General features: G+C 44.1%; 1 protein-coding gene and 2 long non-coding RNA genes across 4 annotated transcripts in view; 1 reads left to right on the top strand and 2 right to left on the bottom strand.

The window, feature by feature from the left end:
* Nucleotides 1-23,620, bottom strand: part of LOC143188096 (uncharacterized) — a 49,955-nt gene that overhangs the window by 17,716 nt on the left and 8,619 nt on the right. The window lies entirely within an intron of this gene.
* LOC143188278 (uncharacterized) lies at nucleotides 1,502-3,603 on the bottom strand. Its single transcript, XR_013003512.1, has 3 exons — nucleotides 3,490-3,603; nucleotides 3,121-3,340; nucleotides 1,502-1,876 (listed from the first exon to the last, which is right to left on the bottom strand). It is a non-coding gene; the product is annotated as an uncharacterized LOC143188278 (long non-coding RNA).
* Scrt (scratch) lies at nucleotides 9,797-22,164 on the top strand. The gene is made up of 3 exons (XM_076392148.1): nucleotides 9,797-10,258; nucleotides 18,473-19,133; nucleotides 21,368-22,164. The coding sequence occupies exons 1-3, from the start codon at nucleotides 9,934-9,936 to the stop codon at nucleotides 22,032-22,034; spliced, it is 1,653 nt and encodes a 550-aa protein (XP_076248263.1). The 5' UTR covers nucleotides 9,797-9,933; the 3' UTR covers nucleotides 22,035-22,164.

The raw sequence follows: 23,620 nt of genomic DNA, 5'->3' as shown, positions 1-23,620 counted from the left end.
TTTGTTTCAAATTCAATTACGCGCCGTCGACAAAGGAACGAAACGGCGAGTTCCGTGAACGATCGATTAGAAGGGTTATACAATTTTCAGAATGAAATTGACGGGTATTCTTCGTGGATCGTCTCTCGAAGATCACTTCATTTTCTGTCGAATCAAAACTACACTTTATCGATGTTCCATGTTAAATAAAGAATAAGGCAAATTAGAAAAAAAAAAGTGTTCAAGTACTTCCACGCTTTTTAATCAATTTTTCAAGAAGATAATATCCCCAGTAATTAAATTCAAAGAAGTTAATTTTCGTTATAAGGCTACTTTCGAGAAACTTTTCGACATCCCGTGAAATTGATTCACGACTACAGGCATCCGAAGGATAATTTCGACAGTCGATCATCCATCACCTTTACAGTCTTGACTTTCTGAACGCTGACTTACTGAAAATTGTAATCAGGCAACCTCTCTGCCTTTCGACCCCACGCCCACCCTCTCTTTCCACGTCTTCGTGTTCAAAGTTCAAAGTTTCAGGGAACGATCGATCAGAAGGGGCATAAATTAATGGCTTCCTCCTTCCTCCGTCGTTGCGAAAATCAAGGACGACGGGGACAGGGGAAAGGGGAGAGTTCCGGATACGTCGACCTTTGTGAGCGAGTCTGAAACCCCCTGGCGACCCATCAACGACAAGAAAGAAACAGAAAGGGAAAGGAAGGGGAGGGGGATGAGTCATTACGGATGACCTGATGCGCCTGGATCTGCCATTAACTTTTCTTTCAGCTGAGATATTAATGTACGACCTTCTGTGGCAGCTGCGTGATAAATAGAATCAAACGTGAAACTGTTTGCGCGAGAGAGTAGTGTCCTATTTTATTTAGCAGCGAATGAATTATAAACTAAGCTGCCGATAAAGTATGGATAACTCGTATTTTCATTTAATAACGATTTACGATCCCTTCCTATAGTTTTCCTAATTAGGCGGAGATTCACGTTCGCGATCTACTTCTCTTTAACGATAATTTACGCTTTCCCCTATTAAGGGAGCGTATCGTTTTTTTCTCCACCTTAAGAAGCAAGTCAAGTAGCTGAAAGGAGTAAAAGGAAAATAGCAGAAACTGTTCTTGATTTTTAGAGAGTTAAATGGTTGTTTAAGAAAAAAGAACATTAAAACTATTTCTTTTTCTTCTACGTTCAAAGTAAGCACTTCCTTAATGTAATGTAATATAAATTACCATTAATTCCTATACCTTTAGTATATTAAATATCAGAACTCAGACTAATTTCAGCCTCCTTCCCCGAGACACAGGATATTTTCTCAGCGAAATGCCACCCTCTGCTCAAACTTTGAAACACTAACAATTAAGAAACAAAGCCTCAAGTACAATTTCATTATCGCTGCCCTTCAAATTTTCTCCCACCTGTTGTCGCATATCTCGCATACGAAACATTTCCTTATAGGACACGAGAGTTCAAAGAGAATGAAATAATATTCACAGTTAGAAATACATAAAATCTGTACATACTACATTCACGTTATAATGCGTTACATATAGAGGATTAAATACGTAAGGACCATCAATTAGCTGTCTAATACCAAGAAGCTCCTCAAAGGAAACCCTCCAGCGTGAAATCGGCTTTATCGCTCAGCAAGCGGTTCAGGGGTGGTTCCGTATCATCGCCACGAACTCGAAGATTTATGCACAGCGTCGCAGATTATCGCGGACTCGGAATTATCTTTCGAAAGTGGGGTAGCTCCGTCACGGAACAGTCGCATCTCTTCCACTTCCCTCCCTCCGTCCCACCTCCACCCCCGTTGGCACGAGTGTTTTCACCCTTCCGTAAGTGCGTGCCAACTGTTATAAAGGGGTTGCCAGGCTGGTTTGCTGTTCTAAAACAATACCAACGCGCCGCTGACGTTTCGAGCAAAGCACGTTATCGCGATGCAGGACAGATTTACGATTTTCGAGGCAGACGGGAATCGAGGGAGATCAGATTCGACGATACGCGATCAATGTTCGATTTACCAACGAGCTGCTGTCTTTTAATGCATTCTCGCTACGCTTTACCGTGGATTATGTTTAACGATTCTGTTAGCGGTTTTTTTTCTTTCTTTATCACCAGCTTATACAGGGCGTAAAAAGAGTAACGATTTCCGCGTTTGCATGGAGATTTGCATTTCGAAGGGCTGATGAGGTTTTGTAGGCCTTTGAGTATCTAGTGAGACTATTATAAATATGTACATTAGATTTTTCGAATTTCCACACTTTAAAATAGTCGAACTTTATTATAGTCGAATTTTGTTACAGTCAAACTTTGTTATAGTCAAACTTTGTTATAATCAAACTTTGTTATAGTCAAACTTCGTTATAGTTAAACTTTATTATAGTCGAACCTTAAAATGTTCAAAAGTTCAAATTTTCAAATTCAAACATTTTTTTTAATTAAAGAAAATATAACTCTATGAATAAATTTTCTCTAATACAATTACGTGTGCAATTACGAAACTCGTTACCATTTACACACCCTGTGTATTGCCACACAGTGCAATCCTAGGCGCTTTAAAAATTCATTCCACTTAACCCGACCGTTGATCGACTCGCATGGCTGCCCAGAATAATGCATATTCGCAAAAAGTCTTCTGTCAAAGGGCTAATCGTGATCAACAACCGTGCGCTTCTTGTTCAAGAGATAATCGCCGTATTCTTCCTCGATTCCTTCCTCACTCAGCGAATAAACTCGTCAAGCTTCTGGTAGCTTTCTGTTCTAATGCAGTTCGAAACGCCTGTGAGTTCTATTTCATTTACGCGATTAACTGGCGTTTTACATCGAAATCCCCGTACCAGACGCTATCTCGTGGCGCATTAATCTTACCCGGCGTATCTAATCAATCGCTAATTAAACGGTGTGAGCCAAGTCTTATTACACGTTCCGCTGTCCAGTCGTAATTTATCCAACTACCGAGTATGCATTTTCGCCCTTACGTTCCCGTTCTGTTACTCCTACACGTGCCTTTCGACGACCTAATCTCGTTTATTGACCCACCAGGTGGTCGGTCTTTTTTTCACTCTCCTCCTGATTCCCACCTGTCCCCCGGTACTTCGATTCAATCAACCTTGATCCGACCTCACTGACCTTAAATAACCTTTAGTTGACTCGAACGAGTTTGACGCCAGCTTCAGCGACCTTGGCTTGACCCCGAATGACCTTTCAACAGCTTACGTTGACCTTTCAGAACTCTGATTTGCCCTTGATTTGACTGTGACACGGAGTGGACTTTCATATCTTTGATATGATCTTAATTTAGGCTTGAAGAACTTCGATTTGAGCAAAATTGGAGATTGACTGGAAATCACTAAATCAATTTTATGGGGGCGTGATTTTAAAATTATGTGGTTTGACGAAGTGTAACGTGTATTTTTAGTGATATCTTATGCGTGTTTAACTCTCAAATATAATACGTCATATTTCAAATATAATACTCGAAATATAATGCGTTCTCACCTGACATAATGTCACAATTTATATGTATAACCGTCTCATTGAATGTCACGACATTTGTCATCGTCGAAGCTAAAAGTTGTGTTATCATAATAATCTAATCAGCAACCGTGTCACAGCATCGAAGTTCAACTTCCATTGACATTTTCAAAACAATGTCACTGGAGATTATGACACGACTTTTGTTATCTTTATAAAGAGACAATATTAAAACAGCTTGAAATCACAAACTCACAACGCTTCGTGTACTCACCTGCCTTTCTCCCTCACCTGCCTTCGCTCTAAGCGGTTGAAAAATGCTTAAAAAGTCACAGACACTTTCACAAGAAATATTCTTCATATTCCACTCAATACGCCCGAATATTTCTGCTTTATCTCGAAAGGAAACGTGAAGAGGCAGCGTGGAGTCAACAAGTGAAGAAAATGCTGAGAAATTTCCCCTCTGTCTGTGCGCCCCTGGCATATTCTTACAGAGGAAATTTCATTACCATCAAACGCCTCGAATAGCAGGGGACACTTCTGTTTCTGCTGAGCACACCGCGCCGTCCAATTCGTAATCTGCCGCCGCGATCACGAAGACAATCGCCTCGTTCCACCCCATTTCCACCACCGAGCACCGATTCCATCGAGTATTGCGTAACGTCAATCGCGTCCACGGGATCGATCGAAACTCCGCGGCGTCCCAACCAAAACTGCTTTCGTAATCTAAATCCTTCCTCTTAGCAACAGGGTTTTCAAGCCCCACCGCCAACAAAGCTTCACCTCTTTTGTTTTCTTTTTCCTTTTACTAAACCAGTGGTCACGTTTGTAAGGTTGTTCCTTGATAAAGCAGCAGGTATCGAAGACGACCTTTTAACAATACAAAGCACCCTCCTAGCTTGGCAGAACTTGAGAAATTTATGATCGTACTTGGAGTGGAAGGATAGAGGAGAATCACTGGAAATGTGCTGCTTTGTGACTTGAGCTGATAAATTGTAGATTGGAGTTTCTTTGTACTGTAAAGAAAATTCGAACTATCTTTTTTTGGTTATAAAACAAATTTTAAACATTTTAGTAATTCTCTTTTTAGGCGTATTGTATGTAGTTTCTTATCTTGCAATTAGTATCTAGTTTCAATTATTAGGGCCTCTTTTGTGAGAGTTCAATTTTTTATAAACTGAAAGCTAGAGAATCTACTACACCCCAGTTATGTAAACACATTTTTCTTATAAATTAGTAATCATTTTTTTGTTATGCAATCGTAGAACTCTTTGTCTACGTCAATAGAGACAAAAATTAACAGAATTGTCCATAATACAGCATAGTTTGAGCTTTGGGGATTGGAGGGAATTGGAGGAGCGTAGTCAGTTGCACGAAGGGTCGGTCGATACGTGAATTCTCGAGGAGGCGAAGTGAATTTTCTAGTTACGTAGGCAGAGCTCGAACGTATCTGGAACTATATCCGATCCCTCTTACGGGAATCTCTTGGCACTCTGCCTTCTTGGCTGCCGATGCCGGCCAGTGAGTGGCAAAACGTCGAAATAGACTCTGCACCCTGTGAGATTAGTCGATGACGTGTTCGCGCAAGGGTTGCTCGAAGACTCTATCCTTATACTTTGCAGGCTTAAGCCTAAAGCTTTACAACTATACTCAGACTAAAATATGGATTATTTCAGACTTATGGTTAGCTGTGAACATTGATTGAACAGCTAAACATCACACGACTTTGGAATACTTTCGAAAATAATTTTAACATACTTTCAAGTCTACTTATCGTAAAACGACGTTCACTCTGCCCGAGATTCGAGAATAATCGATTTTGTCCGAAGTTTCAGAGCAAGCTCCTAATACATAAATATTTTCAGGGGAGGAAACTGAGTCAAGCGAAACGTAAAACGATGAACTGTTGCGAAACAGCGTGGCCCATTTAAGGTGATGTCCTTGGGATGTATTCCAAGTTTAAAAGATTAGCATCGGATGTAGCGACACAGGAAATAGAGTTTCTGATACTCATAGATTAACAATCTCTATGTCTTATACTGCAACATTTGGAACGCGTCGCGTTGGAATTTTCCCTTAACCAGTTTATAAAGCAAGTCTTGTTATGTTAATAATAAATACACATGCAGCTCGTTAAATAAAAAGACCTTTCCCTGCGCATTTATCATAGCTCATTAAACATTCATCTTTGTCCCTTCTAACTTATTCTCGTCCTTTGCTCAATCTTCTGAAGACATGAACGGTCGACAATAAAACTAATAATATCATGGATACCAGTAATTACTGTCATTATTAAGCAATGAATAATATATCATGATAGAATTATAATTATGACCCAATACTCCTGTCACTCAATTTGTTTACTAATGTACTCTATTTTTAAGAATCATCGACGTACAGCCGAACTTTCCCTTTTGCTTAAGATATTTCATAATCGATATGATCATCCATTTCTTTTCTATAATATCTCTCTACGTTCCATTTAGAATATTTAGAAAAAGAGCACCTTTTAACTGCTTGAGTATTAAAAATAACTCCATCATTAGCCTTTCTAATTTATGTCTAGATTAGGTAAACTTCTTCCATACTCAGTCCGTAATATTTTGCAGAGTCAGTTTGCACAAAATAAATTGCACAAAATCATCAGTGAATAAGCATGTTACTTATAGTAATATGAGACGTTCAACACGTTTTTCGCACTTGTTGTACACTACTTTAATTTTGTAATTTACTGTAATGTCCTTTATATTCTTTAATTCTTATATCTTCATATTCTTTACTCCTTAATCCACAGTACTTATTCTAATTCAAATTTCAATATTTAGCATGAAGTAATATTTGGGAATAATTTACAGAAACTGATGAACTGAAAAGCGACAACTTTTTTACAATGTACTGTTAATCATTTTCCATCATACAGCTTCAGTAACCCCACTAGATTATGTTACAATAGTACTATTACGGCATTTGAGAATTAAGTTAAATCCATGGAAGGCGTTTAGACTGAGTCAGTGTTGATTCCTAGTTACTCTAATAATGACATTTAACAAATTCCTGGAAATAGCCAACTTCTATATTAAAATCTCGCCCAACGTTATGTTTAAGTAGTATACAATATCGCAGGTTCACGAGAAAAGCGTACAGCTTCAAACGTAACACTACCTTTGTGTCTCCTCGCGTAACAGTTGGGTTTCGATGGTCCCATTAGCAAAGCTCGCCGCGAGAGACACGGCGAAAGACACGGGTTGGCGTGGGTCAGTAGACAGGACAGGAAGGCCAGACCGTGATATTCGATAGGAGGGATCGCGTGCGCGGGGTGGTCGGTGGCACCCTAACGTGGCACGTGGGGCGCTACCAGGTGTTCCCTTAGCCTTAGTCGGGTCGATGACGATCGTTGGCGCATGTGCGACCTCCCCGCCGCGACCCCACACTCCCCCCAAACGGTCTCCTAACCCTCGGTGGACCTTCGCGTCCCTCCGCCTAGTCGACATTCTCGTTTCTGGCTCCTCCACCCTCGACTTTCCCCCTTTTCCGCAGAAGGGGGGAGAGATAGAGCTATCCCCGTGCCCCCTTCGTTTTCACCCCAACGCGTGCCACCTAACCCTCCCCCCCTTTCCCCCCTCCCTCCTGCAGCAACACCGCGTCACCAACAAGTTCGCGTGGTGTGTCGACGACACAGCGTCACCGCTATGCAGCCAATCTTCCATAGGAATTACCATCCCCCCCCACTCACCCCTCCCGTTCCTTCCCCCGCGGGAGTTTACACACTGGTCGCGGGGCCAGGAACGAGGATGGTGCCCGTGGCACCCCAGCCAGCTGTTCCCTCTTCCGTTCTCGATGTCTACATTCGACACGGCCACTGAGCGACCCACGAGACGCCCTTCGCTGACGGAACGTTGCCTCGCTGGGGTTCACTAGCCTCTATCGCAACCTGGGATACGTTTGCTCGAATTTATGGACAGATTGCTCGGTGATGGCGGCAAGGTACGAGGATATTGGAGCTTCACCTGGCGATAGCGGAATCGCGATGGACGTGTGGCGTTTGGACAGAGGGATTGGGCGATTATAGTATGAAGTGTGGTATCTTTGGTAGATAGATGTTGTGGGTTTTGAGGTTTTCTGAGTTACTGACGCTGTTATTGAGGAAGAAGTTTTAAATGTTCGTTTGAAATTGTTTGAAATGAGATTGTTTAATCATGGGTGATTGGGGTACGGTGGATTGCATATTTGTTGGATTGTTGCTCTGATCGTTGTTCTTGAGGTCTTTTAAATTGGATGCAGTTATGAACACTTTGACGACCGCTAGTTTCGAAAATTACTTAAAATTACGCCAATGTGGTGTCAAGCGGTCGTCATAGTGTTAAAAAGAAAATTATCACTGTTCGATTGAAATTACGGGTTCTATAGAATAATTGCAAAGAGAGAATCTTTTTTTTTATTTGAGTGTAAGTTTTTAAGTATTGCGATGAGAGATTGCGATAGATATCGGTAGATTGTTGTCGAACCGCCGACCTTTCAGTCGAAACTCGTAACAGTCTAGATAAACCAACCCCAATGCACGACGCCCTAAGCATACAATTCCCGTGGACTGCCATAAATCCGCGTTTGCACAAAGTGTGTGAGAGCACACGGGACTGCTCGTGGGGGAGAGAATCGCTCTCCTGGCGCACACCCTCATCGTCGCGGCGCAGGGGTGTCGCCAAGCAGGGCTTCCGTTCGCATTTTCCCTCAGACTGCCTTAATTATCAATCCCCCCGAAAAGTAGCATAATCTATAACCACAAAAGCGAAGGTGGAGAATATAATTAACGTTGAATAAAAATTGCTCATTCCACATTGTCAATTCCCATAAAATCTACTCATCATATTTCACCCTATAATTCAACAGTAGAAACTTCTATCCTGTGCTGCTTTCACAAGTTACCTACATTCCTCCTTTCAAAACACATTAACAAATCTCTCTGGAAGTACTCCTCGAAGCCCACTCAAACATCCCATAAAAGCTTCGCTCAGACCACAACTCGTCAAAAGCGCTTATCGTCGCTCATTACAACCTTCAAAAGCCCCGAACCGCCTATCCGCTTTAATCTACTGAGCCCCTCGCCGGCGCCACCGTGGAACTACAAAGACCGCGATTCTATACTGCCTCCCAACTTTCAGCTTGTTTTTACAACCCTGGCTGCGATCCTTCCACCCACGGCGCAAATATCGCCGAAAATAAACGATCGTTTGCAACGGGGAAAAGTGTCGGGCTACGCCAATGGCGATGCACGCGCGTGCGCACGCAGGGAGCGTGGAGCCCGCGCGCGCACACAATCAAAAGGCCTGCAGAAATCGAGAACTAGCATCGGCAGCCTCGAGGGGTTGCGCAGCCGACCCTCGCCACGGCGTAAACCGTCAGCAGTGGCGACGATGATGGCAACAGCAGCGCCATCCCGCGATGCTGACTCGGGGGGAGCCGCAACGGAGGGACGACGGGGGTTGTTGGTATGGCGGCGGTGCGACCAAGACAGAGGATCGGTCGATGTCGAGGAACGAGGACGGGAAGCAGGGCGAGGTGGGGGATAAGTGGCGGAGAGGCAGCGCCACCGACTAAACAGTCGCACCCCGTCGTCGTGATCGTATTCGAGGGCACCCCCTGTCACTGGCGAGAGCCGCGACAGGGAGCGACCGAGAGAGTATCGGACGGACGGACGGACGGACGGACAGAAGGACGGAGGAACGGTCAGTCAGTCAGTCCACTCGTTCGGACAGCCTCTGCCAGTCAGTCAGTTGGAAGGTACCGAAGACCCGAAGAGAGCAACAGAGGACGCAAAAAGGAGGCCGAGGGAGGCAGACGCAACTGGGTAGTAGCCAAGTAGTAGTATAGTAGTTTCCCTCTAGTGGGTAGTCGAGGACCGAGTCGAGATAGCTAGTGGCGAGGGGTGAGGCCGGGAAAGTCAAGGAGGGTTCCGCTGGTGGACGAGCTGGCATGGTGGCGGTGCATCCTACGAAGGAGCTGCCCTCGCTGTGCCGATGACGAGGCTGCAGATCACGCCCCGACGTGAGCAAGGCAGGACGAAGAGGAAGGCACCGTGCACGGGTAGCTGGGTCGTCTGCGAGGTCAACAGGCCGCAGATTCGAACGGGGCTGGGCGACGGACGGCGGCGACGGAGACGGCGGCGTCGCGACACCCACGACGACGTCGTCGACGGCTGGAACGAGGAGCGCGTGAAGAACGCCGGCAATAACGGTGGCGGGCTAGGCGTCGCGGTAGTCGACGTCCTCGGGATCGTCGATCGGTACGGTGGTGCTTTTGGTGCGATTGGTGAGGGTGTTGCTAGTGGTGCGACCAGGTTAGAGGCTTTTCGTGACAGGGATACTGCGTCGTCGGGATCGTCGGGTGATCGGCTGTCGGTGATCGTAGGATCGCAGGGCCAGGAGGGACGAGGCGATCGGGACAGCCAGGGAGCGACAGAACCGCGTCAGCATGCCGCGGTGCCTGATGGCCAAGAAATGGAAGGCCTATCCCTGGCCGGATCGCGTCGACGATCCGCAGGAGGAGCAGAGCGAGCACGCGAGCCTCCTGCAGGAGCACACGCCTGGGGTACACGGGATCCAGCAGACCTCGGTCTCTATAGAGAAGAGGCAGCACAGGCATGAGCCGGAAGACGAGGAGATCGACGTGGTTGGGGACACTGACAGCAGACAGGTCGATCATCAGCAGACCTGTTGGGGTCCGCACAGTCCTACCGCTGGCGCCACTGCACCTAGTCCGCCACCCCTCAACGCCTCTGGTGCTCTTTACTATCATGGTGAGTAGACGAGCTATGTATCGACTACTGCGAGATGCGTCACCTTGATCCTCAGAACACTCCATGCGACCATTGTCGAGCTTTCGTATCAGTTACCCCCTAGGGGATAAGCCTTATAAGGGGAAAGTCTGAAGTGTCCGCTTCCAATTTTAACTTTGCGACATAGAATCTGGAAGGTGGTCGTAGACAGTGTATATATACCTTCGAGTATAGGAGCGTGGGTGTTGCGAACGATATATATATGTAGACAGTTAGGGAAAGACAAGTTATAAATTTCCTTCAAATTTGTGTCTTCTTTAGAGTACCATAGAAAACAGAGTGCAACAATATTTCTCGTTAATTAGATTCGATCCCTCGACCTTAGGATTCCCTACTACCTTGCTGTCACAGTTACGTCACGCTTCTCACCTTTCGTAACGACAGAAAGAACACCCAAAAGAGCAGTCCACTTATCCTCTGGTGTCTTCGGAAGCATCGGGTGTCCCTACTCAATGTTTCAGACATAGCAACAGGGTCTCCTGACCAACCACCTCTCAGATCAGCCTCCGAGGGGGACGTTATAGACTCTCCCTTTCTCGGCTTCGGTTAATATAAAATTCCACGTGCAGGTTCGACGAAAATCCCCTCAGACGTGCAGTTACTTAATGGTGCAGGGTGGCCAGAATCCCTCGTATTTGCATCCCGTGCCACGCCCTGCTTTGTCCACGTTCGAACAAGTTTAATCCCGCGCGATCAAGAAAAAAAGAAGGAACGGATTCCCGGTGGAGTTTCATCCCTCGAGGGATCCGACCTTCGGGGAGTCTGGCCATGCGTCGAGCCACGGGGGTGACACACCCGCCGATTGGCCGATCGGCCGTGTGCTATAGAGAAATTGCGGCAGTCGGCCGCGACGATAACACTGCTAAACTCCCACGAGACCCACGACGACCGGGATATCGCTCTGATAACCTATCCCCCTGCCACGTTAATGATTTCCCTCGTACGTGGTCCTGTGATGGATTCTGGCCATGCGTCACATGTACATACGCACACGTACATGCGAACATACACAGGCTCAGCGACACACCCGACACGGGCGATCGTTGATTTTACTGCGGATCTTCGGGGAGGAATGATCCCTCCTCGCTCTTGTCCCATTTGGGTCACGTCCCTTTGACGAACAAAGCGTTCATGAGCTTCTTTTTTTTTTTCGTTTCGACACGTCCCTTGTTCGTTGGCTCGTTCCCTGGCGAATGGGGCCGCAGGAATCTTCGAATCGGGGACGTCGAATTGGTGTCTTGGGCGGTTGTGTTTAGCATCGAGGCTGTTGCATGTGTGGGGACTGCTTGATATAGAGGATTTGTTGAATATTCATGTGATTAATGGAGAAGATGAGTATGTAGAGAGGAAAGGCGTAGAAGAGGCGATCGTGGATTGATCGTGTTATTGAGTTTGCGAAATTCTGTAGGTCGAGGAAGTGGAAAATAGAGCTGAATGCGTTTCGCTCGAGTCTAATTTCCATAATACAATTCTGGAATACCGCAGTTATACAATGTTCCAGTGTTGTCACGAAAAGCGTCAATCAGTTTTCACGTGATTGTATAACTAATAAAAGAAAGGTACACTTTGTACCAAGTTGCATCATCGAATTTCTTTGCTTATTCACCTGAAATGTCACTGTTTGGAAACGATCCTTGGATTCATAAGACGTTAAGTATAACAAGTGTTCTGAACTCTAACTCACGGCCCAAGATTGCCGTTAAAAAAGTGTACCAGAGTACGTGTTGAATACGCTCCACAAGTAGTTTTATGCGAACACAAAGACTGATCGAAGGAGCGAAATAATCTTTTTCTACGTTTCGTCAACAGACTCGACCCAATTCCCTGTTGAGGAAGCAATTGTCGAAATAAAAATACCCTCGGTTCGGTCGTGAAAAGGAGCCCGTACAATGAAGCATTACGTGACCGCCAGGAGAATGCAATTCGTTATTCATGACGGAATTACAGCAAAAGGAAGCCATTTAATCGATGCCGCGTTGTTACATATTTTCGACCTGAATTCTGCGACATTTACCCGTGCAGAGTTCCTTTGAAAACTCAACGAAAGAGAGAAAGAATTTATATAAAACTGAAATTGTAAAGGAAAAACTTTGCAGAGAAAACCGTTCCAGCGGGTCATCGCTAATAGTAATTCTATTATACAAATTATACACGATTATATTCCTGAAGCAAAGTTTTGAACGAAAGGGCAAGTGTTTATGCAAATTTGCAGTCAGAAAAGGTCCAACGATCGCCTTTTGATATTCAGGAACCCCAACAATCTCTTTCGCGCCCACGCTGTCGCAGAGACGCACGTGTTACGTAACCCTTCGCGCCATGTTAAAGACCTGGCTATCACGAGTGTCCAATCGATAACGAAATTCAATTAACAGCTACTTTCGCGCGGTCCTCGCGACGATTTAGCGTCCCTGGCGCGATCGATTAAAACGTCGCCGTTATGCAACTCGAGACTTGCGCTAAAGTGCACGAATATAAGGGATGGGGCGTAATTCCTGGCGTTACCAAAAAAGCTAACGATTATTCATATTGAAATTAAATAAAAACTGAAATATTATATTGTTATATGAATTTTCAATCTCTGTAAAATTGATTTGGCAAGCTGCTTCTATTTCAAATGCCGTGCTATCAGCGGTACGAGTTTTAGAGACGTAAGTAGAAACGGAGTGTCACTGACAGACAGTGTCGATTCGAGCTTAATCGTAAGTACAACCCACGAATTTTTGAAGTTGACCACGAACACGGAATCTCGCGGGAAAATAATTCATCTCGAGTGCTTGGTTTATTTCTGAACGAGGAAACACATGGAAAATAAGTATCGAGTTCCGTGGAACTCTATTAGAGCAGGAGAGACATGACCTCTATCTGCGTTCGCATAAAACTACTTGTGGAATGCATTCAACACGTATTCTAAAGGCGGATAATTTTTTCGCATCAACCTCACGCCATGCTTCATGTTGTTGACACAAATCGCTTTCCTTCTGACGAAAGCTCAAATAACTTGACAAATTAGTAACAATCTTATACTGGATTATCAAAGAGTTTCCTTAATTATGCAAGTAAATACAGTTTCATTTCTGAGCTGCAAAATCGTGGGCTAGAAGCTCCAAGTTATTCGAATCCGAGTTTGAATAAACAACTCGAAATCTTTTATGAAGAATCGCGATAACCGAGGAAGACAATTTACCTCGCCGTTTCTATGTCATTTCTTGCACAGCTTTCAATCATTCTATGGTACACGTTTCCGTGTGCATTGTAGGCATTCCAGATCGAGTGGTGATCCAATTGGCGAGTCAACAAAGGTCAGAATATTTCATGGCATACGGGCCGCTTCTATTTCAACGGAATCGATTATCCCAAAGAACGAAGTCTCACTGGAGAACAATGTATTCCATGTTTTCGCTCTATTTTTACCGAAAGAAACCCCTTTTCCTGTCGCGTCGGCAGTTACGCCCCACCCCGTATGTATCCCCGACGAGCGATTTGCCCAGTACACAGTTCGACGAGCATTCTATTCGTCGTGCTCGTTCGAAACGATCGTCAACGAACAACAACGGCAAAGGACCTCGCGTCGCCCTTTCGAAAGGCTAGAATCAACAGACTCGTGGGAGCGTGCAGAGCGTTCATTCGACATTATTGATTCTCACCATCTCCCCTTTCCCTCCCTCGCTTCACCCGCCCTCCTCCCCCTTCTGTCCCTCTTTCTCTTTCTCTCTCTCTCTTCCACTGCTCGTTGATGAAATGCACTTCCAGACACGGCCACTCTCCTTTCCCTCTGTGCCCCGTGTGTGCACGCTCGCGCGCGCCTGTGTACGTGTGTTGACTTCCTTTTATTTCAGCCAATAATAGATGCGCGCCGGTTGATCGATCGCCGAGCACAGTTTTCTGATTTATTGCTGTCACGCGTCCCCCGCCCACCACCTCTCAGCAACGATCCAAGGAAATAGGCCCCCTGCGATTCGTCGGGGCTCCTCGCTTTTTTTTTTTCTATTTCTCGCAGTTCGAGAATCGACATCCAATCTGATTTACGCGCAAGGGGAGCCTAACCCGACGTCCATTCTCGATTCAAAGAGTCCTATATCAGGTCTGGCCTTATCGACGATGGACACTTGGAGCTGACGTGCGATGTTTTTCCTGTACTTTTTGGGGCTGACGGGTTCGGGACGGTCGATAGGTGATTGATGATCTAATCGATTGATTACCCTTTGGGCTCTGACCACTGCTCCACTGTTAGCTTTCGTCTTCCGTTTGGGTTCTGACGTGGAAACGTTATTCCAGGATTTGAATTTCGACACCGACTTTCTTGTCGCGAGGAAATTTACTTAACGAGCTTCTTAATCGCTTCTAAATACTCGGGGGAGAGATGGGTGATTCAGTTAACAGGTTAAGAGACTTGGATTATTGCGTGTTCTTGTTTAGTGCGCTCAGTGTAACGCGGCGATCGTAGAATTAATACGGCCAATATCTGCATGAATATGTAACGATATTGTAAATCGTGTAATACCGTTGGTTGTTTGCTCGCGGTCTGTTCCCGATTGCGTTATGAATTATTTATAAACAGTTTGGTCAGGTTTAAATGTCGGGACTTTACGCTGCAAGATGCGTTTCAAGCCCACGAAATGGATTATAACAGTAACGTAACTGCTCAATGAAAGATATAACTGCTTCCATTAGGTAGGGAAATTATATAATTCAAGGTCCTTTGAAGGTCGCTTTCCTAAAGGTCGTTGAACTAATTTTGATCACAAGAAACGAAAATATGAAATTCTATTAAAACATAATATAGTAATGCTTTTGAAATTATTCGAGTAGAAAAGTATTTAATCTTGAATATTATCATTTTAAAGTTCCTGTACGATATCTAGGAGAATTTCTTGGTCACTATTCTTACTTTGAATTAGAAACTTAATACTAAGAAGATTCCTCCTCAATTGCAACACATGCATCCTCTAAACGAATTTCTTCCAAGCAATTGTTTTTCACTGTTACTGGTAATGGGAAGAAGTTTAATATGTACTTAGAAATCCGAGTCAAATCCAATATGTACCTATGTTTTACTCCCTAGGGTTTCATTACTACTTACAAAATACAATAACCCATTAATTGTACTTAGAAAGTATTCTATCTTCAGAAGGTGGTTTCACACTTCAAACCTCAGAATGAAAAATCACGATATTAAAATCTCGAAAATTCAAACCATAACCTACAAGTTTTCCAATATTCTTAGAACGAATTGAACTTCTTACAAGTAGTAACAGTAACCGAATCATAAGAGTCAGACAAGCACTAATATTTTGCTGAATTTCTACAGCAAACCTAACAGTAAAGAATATATCTGTGGCTGCAAGGCAAAACGACATACGTCACATTGTTAAAAACTTCAAGTTGAGGCCTTAATTAAGATTTAGAATATAAAATTTATATCTGCAGAAAGAAGAAAAAGCATTAAAAGAATTTTTTCTCTTAAAAATAAGGGTTCAAAGTGACGTAAGTCCATAAGACAGTATTGCAGTCGAAAATTTTAAATGTCAACATCTCGAAAACGAAAACATACAACTTAGGTCATTTTGCTGTACCTAAGTTGCTCGAACAGATCCTTAGCCCAAGAACAGGGAGCACACTGATTAAAAAGAATCTTCGAAAACGCTGCCTCGACACAGGCAATCCAGCATAGGAAAAACATCTCGTGTAAGGGCTGCCTCTCCAAGCCCGCCCCCGACATTTTCCATCAAGCTGCGCCTTTTTTTGTCGGGAGGCAAAAAGCGACACGAAAGAGCGTGTTATTTTACCGCGGAAACGGTATTCGGCCACCGAAAAGAGAGCAGAGAGTCGAGAAGGGAAAAGGGAAGCGGTAGTCGGGGCTATCCTGGCGTTCGGTTCGCGAACAATGCGAACGTTGCGTTCCATTGTCGCAACGGCCGTTATCGATCGCATCCGGTGGAAGGCAACAAGGCATCGAGGGCTAACTGTCGCGTGTCCTGTCGCGTGGGCAGCGGCAATAAAAAGAAGGGTGGCTGGTTAAACAATTTGAGAGCGGTTCGTGTCACGCGAACGCCAAGGAGCAGAGGAGCACAGGAAACGAGTAAAAATCCCGCGCAAAACCTAGCCGCCTATCGCGAGCTGAGGATTTGACGTGTTAACGATGATTGTTAACGAGCCTTTCGAAGGATAGTAGGACGGCCGATGCGATCTTGGATTCAAGAAGGGACGACTAGTAATTGTGTTTCGTCACGTAACAGGTTTTCGCTTTGATCCTGTTATACTTCGTAACAGGTAGCAGCTTTCGGATTTCGTGAAAATCGCTGCACAGAGTTGTCGGTCTTATCCGCGGATCAATTTTGCTAATGGGCTTGAATGGATTAATCACTGATAAGGAGTAGACGCGAGTAGAACGAGCGCCGATAAATAATTCAGTCGACGTGGTTCGTGTTTGTCGCTCGTGGTGGAAACAAGTTTATGCTATCGATCATCCTTTTGGAATACCAAAGTCACCTTCATTTAGGTCTAAAGAGAATGTTGTCTCTTGCCAAGTTCAGTAACAGAAAAGCTTAATGCGAGGGCGAATAAATCGGGAATGAAACGCTTTTTATTGCACGAATCAGATTAATGGTATCCTCTGGGGGTTTTATGGAACTAGAAATAATATATTCGATTTCAAAAAACTTCCTATACGACTTAATTCAGGAAGGACAAAAAGGGAGTCACGTGTTTCCAAGGAACAGCAGAATATATTTTCCCAAGGATATGTGCAACAGTTACCCCACGCGATATTGCACAGACCCTGCCTACCCCCTGTCTTCCTTCTCCCCCAGCGTTTTCTCGTTGCCAGTCACCTCCACATGGTGTAACCAGCTGGCATCAGGAAATGAAACCGACGCACCGGTTCCGTGTGATTCACCAATTGAAATATTCATGCGACAGCCCCGAGTGAACAGACCGGCAGGGGTGGATAGAAGAAATGTTGCGTTACGTAATTAAAGCCCTCTAATTTTCCCCTAGATCCCGTTCCGCTCGAGAAAATTTTCGGGAATAATTAAAGGCCGTCAATTTGCGGCTCAGCTGGCCATTTTCATTTAACTTGCTATTATTCGGCTATTATCTTGAAAGACAGGAAGAAACTAAAGTTGAACATCGATTCTTGCATCAAAGTAGGTAGTGGTGAGCTTGATTATTTAATGATTAGAATAATTGATATAGAAATTAGAAGTAGAAGAAAAACACCTGCGTTGGTATTTAGTATCTCGACATTTGTAGACGATTTTAGCTATCATTCTTGCAAATATCGAGACTCAATTCATTACTTCCAATGAGTATCGATGACATGACGTCGTTTCGATTTCGTATCGATATCGCTGTTCGATTCGGTAAGCTTATACGGGGTGTTCGATTACAGGGCGGAGAAAATTAAAGAGGTGATTCTAGATATCATAATAAGAATCGCCATTATTTCTACAGATTTTTGAAAACGGAGTCTCATATTGAGCTTTGAGCTTCTTATTTAAAGTTAACGAAATTCTTAAAGAATTGTTTTCCATACTCAAGTATATTTGAATGAGTGAGTTGAGGAACAGTACAATTCTAAAATTGACCATTTTCAAATGATCTTAAAACTATATTCCAACTATACTAAGTCACACTTAATATACACATTTTGACATTCTATTGGCCCCAGATTAGTGGACAACACTGCCATAGAGGTTGTTTTTCTGTACGTCCTTAGTAGAATATTAGTTGGATTGGGAAGCTTATTAAATTTCTGTATTCCATTATTATTTAGGGCAGAAGTTGTATAAAATAATGAGTTTAGATAATTTCCTAACTTTTGTAGTTTTTGAACGAGTATTTTCTTATACAGGGTGAATAAAATTTTTTTAACCGAAGAGACTTACATTTTTGTCATTGTAAATTATTTCAAATGAAAATGCGAATGCAGACATTCTTTTATAATATGAAATTAAATTTTTCTTCTAAATATTGTAATTTTAATATCTTATGTAAACAGAAAATATTCGAGTCGTTTATATTTTCCTATTTCAAAGACGACTACTTATCCTCGAAGCCTCAGTAACCCTCATCGCAGTGAACCTTGTCTCTCATATGCATCGAACCGAACCTCAAATACTCAACAGTATCACAACGAAAACTACAATTCTAAGTAATGATACGTTCTCTGTGCAGGCTACACGCACGAATCGTGGATCAATCACGAGGAGCCGCCAAAGTACGCGACTCTGCGCTCGGCGGCGGAGCTGGCGCGGCCAGTGGCCCCGTCGCCGCCGCCTCCATCCGCGCCTCAGGATCTGCCCGTGGTGGTGACCGGGTCCAACTTGCACCAACCACACCCAGCCCCGACCACGACCCCGTCGTCTTCGTCGCTGAGCCTGCCGCCCAGGAAGAGCCTCTCGATGTGCTTCACCAGCACGGGGACGGCGCTCTCGCTGCCGCCGAAGAAGAAGGACATCTATCGGCCCTACAGCCTCCAGACCACGTCGGAGATCCGCACGTCGGCCGAGGAGGATTTGTCCGCCGCGCAGGCGATCCTCGACCTGAGCGCGTCCCCAGCTGCGCCCACGCACTCGGTCTTCATTCACACTTTGTCGCCGCCGCCTCCGCCGCCGCCACCTCCAGCGCCCACTGCGCCAGGCGTCGCGGCGGCGGGCCAGTTGCAGCCGACGCAGCTGCAATCGGCGCCTGCTGCACAGCCCATACCGGTGTCGGTGCTGGTGCCCGTGCCCAGCTCGCAAACGGGCCAGCTGCGACAACAGGAACAGACGCCGCAGCCACAGTCCCCGGCCACCGCCGAGGCGAACGGGAGTCATTGTCCCAATGGCAGGGATGGGTGAGTATTTGGGAATTGATGGGGTGCTGGGTCAGGGATTGGAGCACCTGTGGAAGCGGGCCTGGATATGTTTGTTGAGGTGTTGAATGTGTTCTGGACATAGGTTTCGGGTGGGTTTACCCTACATGTTATATAATAAAGTTGGATAACTTTTTGGAAATAGAAAACTCTCTGTTTTGTAGTTTCTAAAAAGTTATGTAACTTTGTTATATAACATGTAATGTAGACTCAGCTTTAGATGTCGCTGAGAAATTTCTTGGGAAGAGTTTGTGATGGTACTTATGCGTTGGTAGACCAGCGTGGTTTTAGGGGAAGATGAGAATGATAAGGTATTAACGTTCTATGTATGTAGTAATATATCTGGGGCTCTAAAATAAAACGACATATGCCACATTTTCGAAAAAATTGAGTTAAGGCCTTAATTGAGATCTAGAATATAGAATTAATTTTTTCAAGAAAAAGAAAAGGCATTATAAGAATTTTTTCTCTTAAAAATGAGAGTTCAAGAAGACAAGTTCATAGGACGGTATTGAAATTGAAAAATTTAAACGCCAATATCTTGAAAACAAAAATGTATGAATTAGGTCATTTTGCTTTATAACCACAGATGTAACATAGTAGGTTAATAATTCAGTTCGCGATCTTTACATTTATCTAAACAAAATTTTATATTAAAACTGATACCTACGGATCAACACCTACTGTGGTACTATAGAGAACAGAACACTATTCCCCCTACTAAATTGGACTAGACTACAAAACACTATACTGTTCTGCACTACAATACATTATTCTCTGTATTTCAATAAACAACATTATCATATAGTATCCGACCTCACACTACACTACTCAATGGTACCTCAACGTATTCTTTGCTACATATTCAAATATCAGCTGTTCTCACTTGTAGCTCTCTTCATAGGGTCTTATACTTGTTGATACAGGACAGATTCAATGGGCTCATACACTGCAACTGTGTGATCTGTTTAATCTATCACATGCACTGAAAAGAGCATAGAATGTACTCTTTGTGACAAATGGGTTTTCATTTAATTTGTCCATCTGACTCCTTATTCATACAAATACAAAGCCAGAGGAATAATGTCATTCATCGAGTAATGTTATCTTAAATCATGTGCCTACATATATGAATGATTAATAATATTGTATTATGTGGTAATAATTTCTAGTATTTCTCTTATCTCATGCTATCCTTTAGAGTAAAATTTATCATCTCTCAGCAGTATTCTAGTTCTGTTTATCGCATGAGATCGGTTAAATTGATGATATATCTTCTTTCAAAGTGCCCAGGGAAGTGGAATTGATATTACATCAGGTTTCAATCCCTGAAATGATCTGTTGATTGACCGTGGATACGATTACTGGGTCGGTGAACCTTATTTGCACACTGATTGCAATGGGAAGGTGCTTGCCTGATGGATGACTATGCAATTTAATGTTGCAAGCTCGCATATATACGTGATCATACATATACTGCAAACGGTCAGGGAATATTGATTGAACGTTAATGAACTACACTACCTGTTCCACCAATTATAGTTCTGCCTGCGTCACGTATCCGTGGTTACTAATTCTAAGCTTTTCCTACTGTTCTATTATTCAAAACTATTATTCTACTTTACTGTTAACCTCGCAATGAAAATATAGCAGTATCACGATTCTCCCGCATTTAGTCTTACACTCTAGTTCTCAATTTATTCGGTAGTTCCTGGAAACTCATTTTCCTTGAGAGCTACTATTGAGATAAGCCCTGAACTGGTTGCTGTAAAGACGACACTGTTGTAGTTGTATCACTAGAAAGTATCTCAAAAGCCGACCCAGAAATTGCCTTCATCTCCGCTAATTAGGAATCTACGAGAAACCGAGAATTTCGGATACTAGGTATCATGTATTCGAAGCGACTCAGGAAAAGATCGGATTGGGTCAACTCGGGATTCCAAAAGTATCTCGTGACTTAAGAACGTTTCGATTCTCCAGAATTTCGATATCATGAATCAGGTTTCGAAACAAGATTTATTGACTCCAACAGAAGCTACTTTCGACTGTTCAAAACTTTCAAAAACGCCAATATTCTCGAGTTGTGAACTACTTTTGGAAACCCAATTCGATTCTACACAAAATTTCCAATTCAATCCGACGAGACGTTTTCAAATTCTCACGACCCTTTGTCGCTGCCTGAACTCGACTTATGATAATTCCTCCCCTACCAACAGCCCCAACAGCAGCAGCAAGACGGTCGCCTACACGTACGAGGCGTTCTTCGTGTCCGATGGTCGGTCGAAGCGCCGCAGCACCAACACAAACGGCGCCGCGGTGCCCGACAAGGAGGCTGCCCAACCCGACAGGCCCAAGTTCACGTGCACAGAGTGCGGCAAGCAGTACGCGACATCCTCGAACCTCTCGCGACACAAGCAGACGCACCGCAGCCTCGACTCTCAGTCAGCGAAGAAGTGCATCCACTGCGGCAAGGCGTACGTGAGCATGCCCGCCCTGGCGATGCACGTGCTGACCCACAAGCTGGCCCACAGCTGCGGCGTCTGCGGCAAGATGTTCTCGCGGCCCTGGCTGCTCCAAGGCCACCTGAGAAGTCACACAGGCGAGAAGCCCTACGGTTGCGCCCACTGCGGCAAAGCGTTCGCCGATCGGTCGAATCTCCGCGCCCACATGCAGACGCACTCGGCCGACAAGAATTACGAGTGCTCGCGGTGCCACAAGACCTTCGCGCTCAAGTCCTACCTGAACAAGCACTTGGAGTCCGCCTGCCTTCGCGACGACGAGGTGCCGCAGCAGCAGCCGCAGCCTCAGCCGCAGCAGCAGCCGAACAGCAACGGCAGCAGCGTCGCGACGCAGCATCAGCCGAGCGGCAACCGTGGTTTGTAGCAGCGCTACGAGGAGAGGAAAACGGACGGTCGATTGGACGCGTTCGCGGACGTGGCTAGGGAGAGCTAGCGGTCGTTCCCGCCAGAATGACGAGGATAAACGAGGTTTGCCCATAGGTTTTAAGTAGAAAAGTGCCAGTAGAGAATGGGGAGGGTAGAAGGGGAGAGATTAAGGAAGAAAGGTAGGATGACGAGGTGGTTGTCGGTTTCTTAAAATAATGTCTAACATTAATAAAAACGTCCAGTAATGTTAAGTCTTACAAAACGAGAGAAACAAGAAACAAAGAACACGTCGAACGGTGACGTCCACACTGCAGTCTAGTCACTCTAGTCGATTAATAACTTATTACATTATGATATTATATTATTATATTATATATATATATATATATATTATATTATTATTATATACATATAGTATATTTACTAGCGCGTACGGTTCTAGTTGCGAGCTCGTTACGGAGACACTATTTATTAATACTTAGCTGCCTAAAAGATGGGAAACTAAAAACTCTCCAAGGATAGAACGATCGCGAGGGGGATTCACCGTTGATGATGGATTCGAGATACAATAACGTCGCTAGAGTTTCAAGTCATACACGGGCCGACCACCGATTTCTGCAACAATTTTTTATTCCTCCGCCTCTGACGCGCTATTAGGCGTCAGTGGATTGAGGGAATCGAATCCTGTTCGCGAAGATCGGTCGTCCAGCTCGTTGGAACGCACAGACGAGACTGATGACTTCTTGTTTCTTCCTGAACGTCTTTAACGACCGTCGTGACAGAAAGGCAACGACCCTTTTACATGTTCCTTTTCCATGACCCTTCGATGGGTCGGATCACATTCGGCTAGGGATCGATGCGATCGACGGACGATCGACGTTCTTGGTGGAGTCGTTAATTCAGGTCTGTGCGTTCTAATTCAATTCAATAAAGCTGTAACTGACACTTGTAACGCTTATCTTCCAGAAATATTTGTTCGTTGCAATTTTTTAGTTCTTGGTTCAGTTATTCAGTGGTGAGCAAGTGAATCTAGCTTTCAATTGCTCAACATTGTTGTTTGTATTTAGTCCATTCAATATTGTGCAATATACCAATGTTTTGAGTACAGAACGTTAAATAATTGTTTTGTTTTTCAGTTGTTTTAGCGTGTTCTGCTTTTGTTTAATTTTCTCCCTTTTTAACAATTGAAACGTTACGTGGGTCAGTTATGTGCGGGTTCGAATGCAAAACAGAACACTCACTACGCGTACACGGACACACACGCGACATACATATACCTACACGCAGAGTGAAACAGACACGAACACGTAGGAGAAACAAGGACACGCAATACACGCGCGTACACGTATATTTAGAACAAATTCGAATAATAGATTGCGTAAATAACATTGTTATACACACATATTTTATAGAAGCAATATAACGAGTAAGGGATATAAGAAAACAAATAAAGAAAACCCAGGTTAATATGAAATGACGACGCGTACGGTCAAAAGCAATGTTTCGACACAACGAATTATATAATTATACATATAGAGAGGCGAACATCGAAGTTTAACGTGATAGATGAACGATGATTTGCTT

This window comes from Calliopsis andreniformis, chromosome 2 (assembly GCF_051401765.1).
Source record: "Calliopsis andreniformis isolate RMS-2024a chromosome 2, iyCalAndr_principal, whole genome shotgun sequence".
Taxonomy (NCBI): Eukaryota; Metazoa; Arthropoda; class Insecta; order Hymenoptera; family Andrenidae; genus Calliopsis; species Calliopsis andreniformis.
This window is presented reverse-complemented; position numbering and strand designations above follow the sequence as displayed.

What these genes read in the sequence shown, in the direction of transcription:
- Scrt (XM_076392148.1), top strand. Translation starts at nt 9,934, where the DNA reads ATGCCGCGGTGCCTGATGGCCAAGAAATGGAAGGCCTATCCCTGGCCG. An exon ending in TGGTGCTCTTTACTATCATG is followed by an intron (nt 10,259 to 18,472) that starts GTGAGTAGACGA and finishes TTCTCTGTGCAG; the next exon opens with GCTACACGCACGAATCGTGG. An exon ending in TGTCCCAATGGCAGGGATGG is followed by an intron (nt 19,134 to 21,367) that starts GTGAGTATTTGG and finishes CCCTACCAACAG; the next exon opens with CCCCAACAGCAGCAGCAAGA.